Here is a 12,749-nt window from a genome sequence, read left to right on the forward strand (position 1 = left end):
TCAGTTTTGGGTTTCCCAGAGGATGTCATCCATATAATCAAATCAAGATGGCCTAAGGGACAAAAACAACGTGTTGTGAAGGATGTAGAAGGTCGTGTTTTGTAGGGTAAGCGTTCAGGTCTTCATGGTTTATTGTTACAAAAGTTCACCATGAGTTGAGCCGGTCATTCCCCCGTGTACGGTACAAAGCCATTTCTTCCGCAATCCTTTAGAAAGAATATATGATGAAGAGTTAAGTTTAAAGGCCCATTGCGTAAGACTTTAGGCCCAAATCGGAAACATATTCTCGAGAACAAAACCATCATGTGAATGGCATGTATAACCAATTTTCAGCATATTTGTATCATTAGTTCGTATTTCTGGTGTTTGTAAACTGTACAAAAACAAGTTGCGCAAGGTCCACTAAGTTTCTGAAGCCTTTTTAAAAAGCATCAAAGGAGAATAGCAAATATGGCGCTACACATATATGCATCCAAGTATTGCACAGATTGGAGTATCATTATCATTGATGGTGTAGTAAGATTAGGCCACTCTTCGGTATTGGTATTGATACATGGCGGGTATTCCGTACCCTGATATACATAAACATAAAAGATATCTATTTAACAGACATGTGCAGTACATAGATTATTGCTTTTTAGCCTTCAATACAATATTTAACAGCAGTTTGCTGCTGGCTGTTTTTTTTAATGGAACTTGATCTTACAATAGATTCTTCTGTGCTGCACCTTGGTAAGGCCTCGGAAAAGAAATGTCGTATTTCTGGTAATCCGACCTAGCCTCTACCAGGCTCCACAGGTTGATGGAATGTATATCGTCGAAAACTGAACCTCTTAAGCGGACTAACCCCACCGACAAGTTATCCGTCTATTGGGCCAATTTCTACTATCTTTCCATCGCCCTGTGGAGCCTTGTAGAGGCTATAGGATCCACCCTAGCCTTTTTGTGTTTGGTCAAACGCTGGCAAGGGACATACAATTTTCGAGTGATGAAAACGTCGTAAACTCCTTTTCAAACACGTTTTCCTCAGCGTCGTTGTAGTAAAAATTAAATAAAAGATGTAGACATACTCTTTATGTTGACACCCTGCATATATTTTTTATCACTTCGGGCAAAATCTGGATAAAAAAAAGGAAACGTATTACCTCTACCCTACCTACGAGCCCTATTCTTTAATGACCGTTAATCGGAAACACAACATTGATTTCCCTAGGCCTAACTGTGTTGGCCAGCAGATTGTGTGTTGATATACAGTGTTTAGACAGCACGTCTCGTCAGTGGGAGATAACTCTCACCGGCCGAGTGCAAGGTTAATACGTATACGCTAATAAACCACAGCGGGGAACAGGCCAAGTCGTGCCAACTGCTGCCGTTGCCATGCTGTTATCAAACAAAGAAGGAAGAATGATATGTGGCCCCTTGCTGGGTTGGTTGATCTCTGTGGGTAGTGATGAAGATTAGAAAGATAAGCGATAAGAAATTTAGCAAAGTTGACAAAAAAGATTTCAAAGAAAGAAGCTGACAATTTGAACACTAGAGGCTGGCTGCATGACTACACGGGAACGCAATGAGGGTTTGATAAAGTCGAGGTTTGCGTTTAGCTGCTGTCACGTACGCTGACGTATTGCACATCGTATACGTCTACATGTACGCATACGCATGGAATCTGTATCAAAGTGCAAAAGGTTTTGTGACGTCAGCGAACGCTGTGAGTTTAGTGATACGAAGTGAAATATTCATAGATTAAAAGCTTTTTGGAGGTTGGAGCTCTGAATCTTGCGTTGTATGTTATCTTTTTGTAGCTCTCTCACGGTGTGTACAGAGTTCCAGCATCAAAGCCATGTAGAAATAATCTCCAAGCAGATCCACGCCGGGCGCGAAAATCGTAGTATGCTAGCCAGAGAGGGTCCAGTCATCCAGAGAAGGTTCATCAGCATGATGAACCTTCTCTGGATGACTGGACCCTCTCTGGCTAGCATACTACGATTTTCGCGCCCGGCGTGGATCTGCCTGGAGATTAATGTAGAAAGACATTGAGATGCGCGGTAAGGAATAAGCGCATCCGCTGCATTTGGACGAACTGCCATCTTCAAAACAGGTCAGCCAGACTCAGATTTCAGTTGACTCGGACGTCATCAAAAGCAATTGTCCACAGAACGCACTGACATCCAGAACTTGTTAATTCCCTTCTTCCTATCATGTCATTAAGTTCAAGCGTTTCCTGTTGTTTTCCAGAATCTACTTGCCTGATTGCCAGACTGTTTCCAGGGCCCATACACAGGCCAGCTCCTCGGCTCTAGGGCAACATGCCCCAAAGAAAATCTTACCACGGCCCCAAACACCACGCATAGTCCCGATGTGTAACTCTGGGGAGGTTAAAGATTTCCTGTGATTAGTCTGGCACCCAGGATAAAGCATCTGCCGGCTAGAACGAACGCTGAAGTGCTGCTTTTATACACGACATGTAGGGTCAGCATACCTCCACTTGCACTTTTATCTTTCTTGCTCATCATTCAAGCAACCACAAACCTCTTAAAAAAATCAAGACACATAAAAGTGTAATAAAGTTTAAAAGTGGCAAGATATTACGTTTGGCATACATAGTCGATTTGGAAGTATAACACTCCGTAATGAATTAGTGATGAAGAATTTGTAGTTATTATACGTGAGGAGTTCTGTTTATATGATTATTCCAGTATGGTCAATAAATGTTAACTCAACAGTCTTATCTTAAACGACCCGGCATGATGTAGGCTATGTTCCAAAACTTATAATCAACTGTGAGGAACACATGTACCAGTTTTTATTCGAGTGCGTGCTAAATACCTGATCCTCACTAATCCAGATGGTCTTGATTCCCAACACATGGTAGAGTCATTGTCTAGATCTTTGCCCGGGATTTTAAACTATCGTATCAGGGTGAACCGGTGATAACAATAGTAAATCATAAGCCGTTATCCTATGTTTCCACGTTAGTACAAGGACACACCGCATTTCTCATGACCACGACGGGTCACTTGGCTGGTTATTCTTCGAGATATCAAAACGCAATAATGAAAGCTTCTGTCTGTTTTTTGTTAAGCGCTGTTATAGACTGATGGTATTGTTTAGGCGAAATCTATAATTGTAAACACACACGCTAACACACACACACACACACACACACACACACACACACACACACACACAAACACACCACATCTATGTCATGTTTCTGGAAAAGAACATTGTATCATGATTTGGTGAGATACGTTTTAGTGGTATCAAATCTTTATGAAAGGTAGCTTCCAAAGTCAAGGTCCCCAGAGCTCCATGCACTGGCAGCTCAACATTTCTGTGTCAACCCGCCCGTGCTTATTATCGTCACACCCAAGGAGCATTACTCAGACAGGGACATTTGCTGGAATAGTGAGGCAGCACGTATCCAGACATCGGACAGCCAGATGTCTCCTTAGAATAGAATCTTTATATTCAAGCCGTAAAAGAAGACACTCTCCTCTGCTCTTTAGGTAACGACAGACGTTACGCTATTTTTCGTGTTTTCGGAGAGCAACAATAAATCAATTCGCATGAAGGTTGGTCAGCGTGTTTTACGATGACCCCTGCAGTAATTCAATGGCATTTTGTGAATGTTTAGCGTCAGATAACGGCTGATCTGTTCACCGGGACGTGTTGTCACGTCTGTACGTCTCGCACTTTGTACCTGCGACTCGACCGGGAGCGACAGAATTTGGCAGGAGACTCGGGAAAACTGCTGGAACACATTTAGTTGGCTCGCCCGAATGCTGATAGAATCGGCAGTTTGTATCTTTCCGTGGACAGTTTTAGAAAGACGTTTGTTTTGTTTTGTAGAGGTTAGAATGTTAGAATGTGTGTGTGGCCCTGTTGGCATAGAAAGAAAAGGCAGGAATCTTAATAGTTGAGGTGGGTCCGTGGGGGGGGGGGGGGATGGGGGGCTTCTTCGTGTGGCACCAAATTTTGACGGAACGTATTTAACAGAACTGTACGTTGGTATTCCCATCTCCTATTCGAATGCATACACATAGACCAGTCAGGCACGTTCTTCAAATACTGCAATGATATGAATTTTGACATGTTAATAGCGCCCTCTACAGGCTATTAGTCAACCTGTAGCAAATTCATAGGGAAAGCATATTGACGAGAAGGCAGAATCTTGCGGCCAACACCTGCAAAAAAAAAAACCTGATGAAATAACAATGTCAACGCATGCATAGATGATAGTCATAACAATTATCTTTCTTAATCTAGATGGTAAAGCATGGGCCATGAAAGATTCTATAAAAATGCCTTCAATATTTTCCCGCCAGTAGCAGAGACATGCATGTACATTAGTCAGAGTAGTGGATTGGGATCACCTTTGTTGCCTCAGACGAAGCGATTATCTTTGACAAAGGCCTACCTGGAAACGCCCTCATGACGTCATCGGGGTCACATCACTAGTACAATGTAGAACGCTCGTTTAAACAAATAGGACACAGTTCAGATATGATCAGTATTCATCGAGACAGACAGACGTAAACAATCATCGCAACAGTCCAGTTGACATAGTCAAGGTTATTCTACGACAAAGAACAGGACGGACTGCATAGGAGGTCACAATTGGTAGGTCACCAACTACATCATTCTATTCACTGGCCTACTATGGCGACTGTACCATGAATGTAAGCTCTAGGGTACATTAAGAGGTTTAGAAAACTCTATTTTGAGAAAGCAGTTGACGAGGATCAGCAACATTGTGCAGTCAGTAGATAATCTTCGTCACTGGACGCTGTTTGAATTTTCCATGGACCATTCTATTTGAAATGAACATTACGAAACCATTTAACATACCATATGGTGTATACAATGTTTTGCAATATACGGAAGGACAAGAATAAGTCAGTCTATACACGCAGTCAAGACCGAGAAATTGTTGAGAATTCTCTCCCTTATTCACAACCAGTGAGGTATGCTTCATTGTAGACGATACTCTCGGTGGGGCCCCCCTCCCCATGTGAAGAACTTCTTTAGTTCAGGCTTTGTGGCCCCACACCCAACATAACCTTTAACCTTCTCCACAGTATAGATATGCCATTGATTCAGAAAATCTCCCCTGTATTCAGTTGTATTTCTAAGGGATAAGATGGGGGTGACATCGCTTTTGTACTGAAAATGTCACACACCGGCCAGGAGGTATACCTCCCTTTGTACATCTTTTTTTCTCTCTCCGAGACTGTGAGTTGAATAATACATACAGATGATAGTAGGTATCCGGTCAGTGCCCCTTTCTTATGCAACTCACAGCGGTTTCCTCATTTCTACAATACGTTCAAGGCTGCAGGACATGTGTGTTGTGATTGTCAGTTCTCATGACGATGACAGTGACATTGACCGAACCGTCCTTGCCCTGCAAATGAGCAACAGACAAATACCTTGACCCTTAACAGCCTCCGCCTTTCATCATGTCGCTGACAACACTCCCCATACCCTTTGTAACAGTTCGTGAAATTGTTCTGATAATTTCCTTAGTGTTAAATGTCACGATTATTGCTCGCCGGTGCACTTTGGCCACACTCCTCCTCGCTAACAAGTGTGCCGAGTTCTTCTTCTGGACAAGTTTGTGGTTTTTCCCTCGTCATGTTTTGGAAGAAGAAGTGTAACATTTATTTGAGTGACGTTTCGTGCGAAGAGGCAGTCTTTCGCTACACTTACAGTTACTACCTTCACCTTTACCTGCCTTTAGATTACCCACCCTCCCATGTGTATTGTAGAGGGGTGTACAGAAAGTGCCAAGTATAACGAAATGGAAAAATGGAACTAGAGAAAGTGCGAAATGGAAGGAAATGGAACTGCAGAAAGTGCATGCCGTCTGTCATATATTTATATAGACGCATGACGACCGCACATGATAAGCCATACAATTTGTAATTGCACAACAACCGCTAAAACTTCCCTAGCAACGTCGACGCCCACCCCAATGGCATGACGTCATCCTTATTTACCAAGAATGCGACATATAAAAGTCAAAAGCTGACGTTACAAGTATTAACGTTAGATATAGGAAAAAATAAACTGTACTCTATTCGGTCGAGGGTATTTCAGCTAGGGTTTGGATATCGACGCACGTAATGAACCAAATTGTAGAGGAAATAAATGCAACCGCTGAGGCACGTGTATGTGGCTACTGGCATGGTGATGTTTTGATGACATACATCTTCCTTCTACCACCTAATTACACCCATTAGGGTGACTATTTATGGTGATATTACGTGGGTCTCAAAATAGTCTCATATGACGTCATTGGTACGTGGGACATCTTTGTTTACCAAAGAAAACGTACATTGGTCAATTTTTGGATTGGAAGAAACTTGAGGGATTTCTACATAATTTTTGCGTGTGCCAGTAGGGCGTTTAAATTGTAGGAATACATGTGACGGAAATGCGGTATACCTTGTTTCCCCAATTTGTCGTCGGCCTAGGTGCCATCACTTTGAATTATTGATGACGCTTAAATGTTGAGGCATCATGCATAATAAATTATGAAGTGCCGTGGCTCCATTCATAAGAGAACTGTTGATGATACTGGCTACTCAACAAAAGGTTTACGGAGAAACAACTCACGGGAGTTTAGATAATAGAGCGGGATAAGCACGCAAAGACGAACACTGTTTGTGACGAAGAGGCCAAGAGGGTTGCCTTTCTTTCAATACCGTAAGTAACTGTTTATAACTTAAAACTATTTTATACCGATGTTTTTATAATCTAGCTTTTAAATGTTAGCCTGCCGACCTCTTCATCTAGATGGACACGACAGTTTCTACATATGTGTAAGTCTCCAATCATAATGCTAATGTCGCAAGCTAGCATACTTTATTGACCTCGTAAAGGATCGCGAAATATTTAGGTTGCCACCCATACTAGACTGGATGCCAATAACTGTATAAAAAGTGGCACTGCTTTTAGGTCTAGGTCTTAACGTATCTAACATCATGCCAGCCGATGGTTGTATACTTATTTCTCCATAACTCAAGTTTGTTTTATGTCAGGTTCTACTGGTTCGAAACAACGCCCATCCTTAAACCAGAGGAAATGTTTCCGGCCAGGGACGTCCCTGTAGCTCAACTGGTAGCAGCCTCACAGTTGAGCTCCTGGTTCCAATTAGTTGGGAGGCCCCCGCTCATACCCCGGGACAGGACATTTCGGTAGGGGCTGCACCCGTGTTTCGGAAGGGACGTAAAACATCCCGTGTACTAGGAGGTGTCTCAAGCACGTTAAAGCAGAAGGGCTAGCAACCCCTCCCTGTAAAAATGTACCCTGCTACTGTAGCAGCGAGGGATCTTGCTGCCCTATGTGCCACTAGGCACTACAAGGTGAACAACAAAACAACGGAGCTGACAGAGCATCAGACATGAGCTTGGCTGTGATTACGCCCGTCCCCATGGGGTGAGGTCCCCTTGGGGTGAGGTCCCTGAGGCACAATACTGTCACACGTGTACCTGCCTGACATAGTTGACAACAAGCCATTGCTAGGAGTATGATAGTCACGCAAGTCTCCAAGGACAGGCACAGGTCAACTAATGCAATTTCTTAAACGGCGACATTTCAAACACTTGCCAGCAGTTGGCAAATGGTCGCGAGTAGGATCTTAGCCAAATCAAGACAGAATGAAATGTGGTCTAAATTAGTGAACGCTTCTACTTCCTTGTTGGGCGCTTCAGATCAGTTCCCGTTAATCACGGACGGCTGCGACGCTGGCAGAAAAACACTCAATCACCTCTGGCATGGTTCTGCCATATAGTGTTCTGTCATTGAAATAATTCGATAGTTAATGTAAAGTCAAAATTTACTGTAAACAGCAGCATTCCGACTTTGACTCCGTTTTGAATTTTAGTGTCATGAAGTGAGTACGAGGATGATCTATTTGCATAATCAAAAAAAGACATACGAGATACTTTAGATATTTCACGGAGATCTTCAGACTCTTTTTTCTCCTGCAGTGGATCAAAATATAATGAACTTCAAATGTAATAGAATGGCATTTATAAAGTGTTTTTGACTTCATATTTTGCAGAATATATTTCGTCGGAAGACCGTGCATCTCGCCATGGCTGACCATGTCCAGGTGTGTATAGAGTTCGGGGAGGAGCCTCCTGACGCCGAGCTGCAAGATGTCCACCAGCACGTGTACGAGTTCGAACAGCCCTCCCACTCCGGCGACCTGCTCGTCGCCATGGACGAACTGCGCAGACGCGGCGAGCTCACTGACGTCACCCTGTGCGCGGGAGACCAGGCGCTCTCCTGCCACCGGGTCGTCCTGGCCTCGTGCAGCCCGTACTTCCGCGCCATGTTTGCCGGCGACCTGATGGAAAGCCGTGCGAGAGAGATCCACTTGAAAGACATCAATCCGGACATGGTGAAGCTCGTGGCAGACTATGCGTACACGTCCAGGGTCACCATTACGCGTGAGAACGTGCAGGACGTGCTGGACGTCTCCGACAGATTCCAGATTCCCGCCATTAAAGACGCTTGCTGCGAATTCCTTGAAATGCAGCTGCACCCTTACAACTGCATCGGGATATTTCAGTTCGCGGACACGCACTATTGTGAGGATCTCCGGAAAAAGGCTCTTGATTTTGCGCTGTCAAAGTTCGATGACGTCGTCGAGAACGATGAGTTTGTGGAGTTGACAAAAGACGGTCTCGTTGAGTACCTGTCTCACGACGAACTGGAAGCAACCAAAGAAGAAAAGGTGTTTGAAGCTGGTATGAAATGGCTACGTTATAAAATTGAGGAACGGTCACAGTACATTTGTGACGTGCTAAACTCAGTTCGCCTTCCGTTAATAGACACGAAGTATCTTGTCGAAGAAGTTGAGGGACAAGATATCGTCCAAAACTCCTCGCAGTGTGTTGAGCTGTTGGATGAGGCGAAAAACTTACAACGTTCACTTCAAGAACAAGGCGTCGAGAACGATCCTCGCGTGACGCCGAGACGATGTGTGGCGCAGAAGGTCTTGTTGGTGTTGGGCGGGAAGAGCCAGACTTGCCCCTGCACGACCATGTCGTACTACGACAACAGGAAACAGGCATGGCTACAGCCTGAACCGTTACCCATGGAGCCACGTGACTTATCGAGCGTCACAACCATCGGGAACTACATTTATCTGACGGGAGGCGCCCCCGTGCGGCTGTCCGAAGCAAGCCAGAGGGAGAAGTTAAAAGACGTTTGGCGGTACGACGCAGCAGTTGGTAAGTGGAGTAAGCTTGCTCCTCTCCACCAGGGCCGGTGTGGCCACGGTTCGGTCGCCGTAAGCGGGCACGTTTACGTCCTGGGCGGGTTCGACGACATCTCAATCCTGAGTCAGGTTGAGCGGTACAACCCTGCCTCCAACACATGGGACATCGTGGCTCCAATGCTGAAGGCGGTCACGAGCCCGGCAGTGGTCGCCTTCCAGGAGAAGATATACGTCTTCGGAGGGTTTCTTGAAGATGAGACAGTGGGGTTCGCACAATGCTACGACACCGACACCGGCCAGTGGAGCCTCATGCAGACCCCGTCTACCTGCGAGACGGGCGCGTCCGCCGTTGTGCTGGACGGGCTGATCTACATCATCGGCGGGGAACTGTCGCGGAGCGTCACGGTGTTCGACCCCTCCAGTCGGAAGTTCTACCAGACGGGAGAAATGGTCGAGCAGCGCCTGCTCTGCGGAGCCGCGGTTCTTGACGACAGGATCTACGTGACGGGCGGGGTGTCGCACCGACTGTCCGCGGAGGCGCACGACACCATCGAGTGCTACGAACCCAAAACGGACACGTGGAGGATTGTGGGTACTCTACCCGAGCCCCTGTACCAACACGGTTGTTTGACAATATACATGAGTAACCATAACAACAGTAAACAACAACAACAACAACAGACGTCAGGGGAACAGAATACAGAAGAATGATGCAATGTACGTTGTTTAGTTGTCGGTAAACAAAACGATTTTCACATTCTGACAGATTGAATTTGGATAGAGATGAGACAAGATAAAATGTAATTCGTCCAATGTGTCCTTGTTACAAATTTGAAAACAAATGTACTAATGTACAAGAAACCATGTTGTTTTATCTTTATCAATGTTGCCAATGTAATAATTGTAAGACTCTTTTAGAACGTTTTTTAATTGGGTTAGGGCTGTAACGTTACATTCTGCTGCTGGTTAGGTTGTCGCTGATGACTATAATGGGTCGCTTCGGAGACCATTGCCCCCCTTAATTTGGTCAAAGAGAATATGGAATAGGAATTTATATGTATCAGTCTTTTGTTGTTTATCAAAGTATTTCAAGACGTACGTATTGCAGTATACGGATATTGTAAAGATATTATTTGTGAGAGCTTCAGTGAGCTATTACGATGAACTGCAATTTGGATTACTTGGCCACATCGCCAGGTGGCGTTTCTACATAACATAATGTACTGTCTTGTGGATCTATGATACTAGACATGAGAACATGGGCTTAACTGTTCTGTTTGCTTGCTTGTGGGTTGGTTGGTGAGTTGGTTAGTGAGTTGGTTGATTGGTTGGTTGGTTGATTGGTTGGTTGGTTGGTTGGTTGGTTGGTTAGTCAGTTGGTTGGTTGGTTGGTTGGTTGGTTAGTTGGTGAGGTTGTTGGTTGGTGAGTTGGTTGGTTGATTGATTGATTGGATATTTTTGAGTGGTCGATTGTAACGTTACACTCCAAGCAGAGACTGGAGACCCCATGCCAATTGCCCTATTTCATTGAAGCCGTCGACTTCTGTCTTCAAGAGGTTGTAAGATCAACTTCTTCTCGGAAAAATTCGTCAGGCGCCGGTATTGAACGGAAATGCACCAGCTCTCAGGCATCCTTACTCGCCACTTCTCGAAACACATAGCTCTTTCCAGCTACTACTTGTGAACACTTGTGATAACCCGAGGGCCATTTCGGCATACCAGTAACGATAAGGTCCCGAACACTGTTTCCTTTACTCGTCCCGACCCTATCATCACCAACCAGTGCTGTACAACATGTAATTTTTGGACGGCTGAAGAGGATAGTGACTGCCGACACTACCGATAAATGGCAAAATTCGGTTAAAAAAAACTCGCAGACAAAGCCTTCTTGAATATTTGGTATGTAGGTAGCTTTAATGATGATTGGCATAATTAGATGACGCTTATGCAAATCATGATCTAATATGCATAGTTGATAAGGAAAATATATAAATTCAATACCTTCCACGATAGGACTTTTCAAACACGAGAAGCCGAGAAGGAGAGATATAACATTGGCAGATATGAATTATGTAAATGAAGATCTAATTTACATTATCAATGAGAACATACTATAATTCCATGAACAATAAATAACGGGAATTTCATACTTGCAGCATTTGGAAGTTTAGAAAATTTGATCATCGTTAAACATAGACTATTCAAATCAGGACCTTATTCGCATAAGCGATGAGGAAATGCTCGAATAGCCTTGTCTGTTTATATAAGACTGTCATGCTTCTGTTCTCTTGCTGAAGAAGATGATCAAGTGACAAAATTCATGCAAATGAGGCCCTTATCTGAATGATAAATCTGAAACATTTATGATATGCCAGTCGAAAAGGCTAACATCCGTCGGCGAAGGTATGCGGTCGTGGAAGTCTAGTTTATTTTGTTATAACAGCTCCTCAACATGACCAGGTTCCCTTTTACTTCGCTTCCTAATACCGCAAGTTTGAGATACCATTCAGTTATCCCTATGGGATTATAGTATTTCCCCATTAACTAATATGTGTGTTATACAAGCTGGAGCCAAGCAGAGGCTATTCTACGCGACTTGCTACACTTCCTTGGTTGCCGCCAAGTGTTATGATAAACAACTACCTGGACATAAATTGAAACAGGTTTTAAAGAAATCGTTATTCCTGGTAAAGAGGGTTTCAAACACATAAGCCCAGATCACAAACACTATGATGACTACACGAAGGTTTGTGTCCTACGGACTCTAGTTGGATTTGTGTCACAGTCTCTCCCCGCTGACCGTTGCGGCTGTTCACAGGGGTAACTTGGGGTCATCTTACTGGTGTTTGAATGTTAACGTGCGTCAGGCAAAGGTTGCGGCCCCAGGGAACACAGGAAAAAGCGTATCCAGATGGACAAGCCTCCGGCAGCCTGTCTTTGAAGCGACGAGATGGGCATTTATCTATTTTCTGTCACTACGTCTATGTCAAACATAATCAATTTCGAAAACCTGAAAATTAAAAAAAAAAAACTCTCATGAAAGGCCATGGCCAGCGACGACGCCAGTCGCTCGATTTTGGCGAAGCGGGCCTCTTTGCGGCTTCTCATTTTGGTGCCTCCCCAGAAAATTCAGACACTTCCTTACACGATCTACTCTTGTATGTACAATCAGCTTGGGATCCATTCATTCCTCTCGCCATTTGCGAATTGGTTGTAATTGAGGTCATTAACCGCTAGATTTATTTCGAGGATCACTTGAGTAGCGGCAGTGCAAAGAGAAGGGTGTTGTGAAGCGGCCCTTTCGCACCTTGTTACCCGCTCGTTCACAAGCAATGAGCAGCCTACAGTACCAGTTGCCATTCTGCTCGAATGCACTCAGAAAACTGGCCAATAGTTGTTTTCAATACCTTTTATGGACAGTGGTGTTCTAATCCTGCACATTTCAAGTACTTTAGGTAGAGCTCACACAAATTATTTTTTTCTGCTTCACGGGTTTTTGAAAGGCCGAACCAAT

At 44.2% G+C, this 12,749-nt stretch overlaps 1 protein-coding gene across 2 annotated transcripts; it reads left to right on the forward strand.

The window, feature by feature from the left end:
* Positions 1–4,333: 4,333 nt before the first annotated feature.
* LOC136438946 (kelch-like protein 24) lies at positions 4,334–10,509 on the forward strand. Of its 2 annotated transcripts, none has more exons than XM_066433986.1 (2): positions 4,334–4,623; positions 8,072–10,509. In XM_066433986.1, the coding sequence occupies exon 2, from the start codon at positions 8,105–8,107 to the stop codon at positions 9,944–9,946; it is 1,842 nt and encodes a 613-aa protein (XP_066290083.1). In that variant the 5' UTR covers positions 4,334–4,623; positions 8,072–8,104; the 3' UTR covers positions 9,947–10,509. The 2 variants fall into 2 exon arrangements, with proteins under 2 accessions (XP_066290083.1, XP_066290084.1); XM_066433987.1 differs by lacking the exon at positions 4,334–4,623 and adding an exon at positions 6,636–6,711.
* The last annotated feature ends 2,240 nt before the right edge of the window (positions 10,510–12,749 follow it).

The sequence above is a fragment of the Branchiostoma lanceolatum genome, chromosome 7 (assembly GCF_035083965.1).
Source record: "Branchiostoma lanceolatum isolate klBraLanc5 chromosome 7, klBraLanc5.hap2, whole genome shotgun sequence".
NCBI lineage: Eukaryota > Metazoa > Chordata > Leptocardii > Amphioxiformes > Branchiostomatidae > Branchiostoma > Branchiostoma lanceolatum.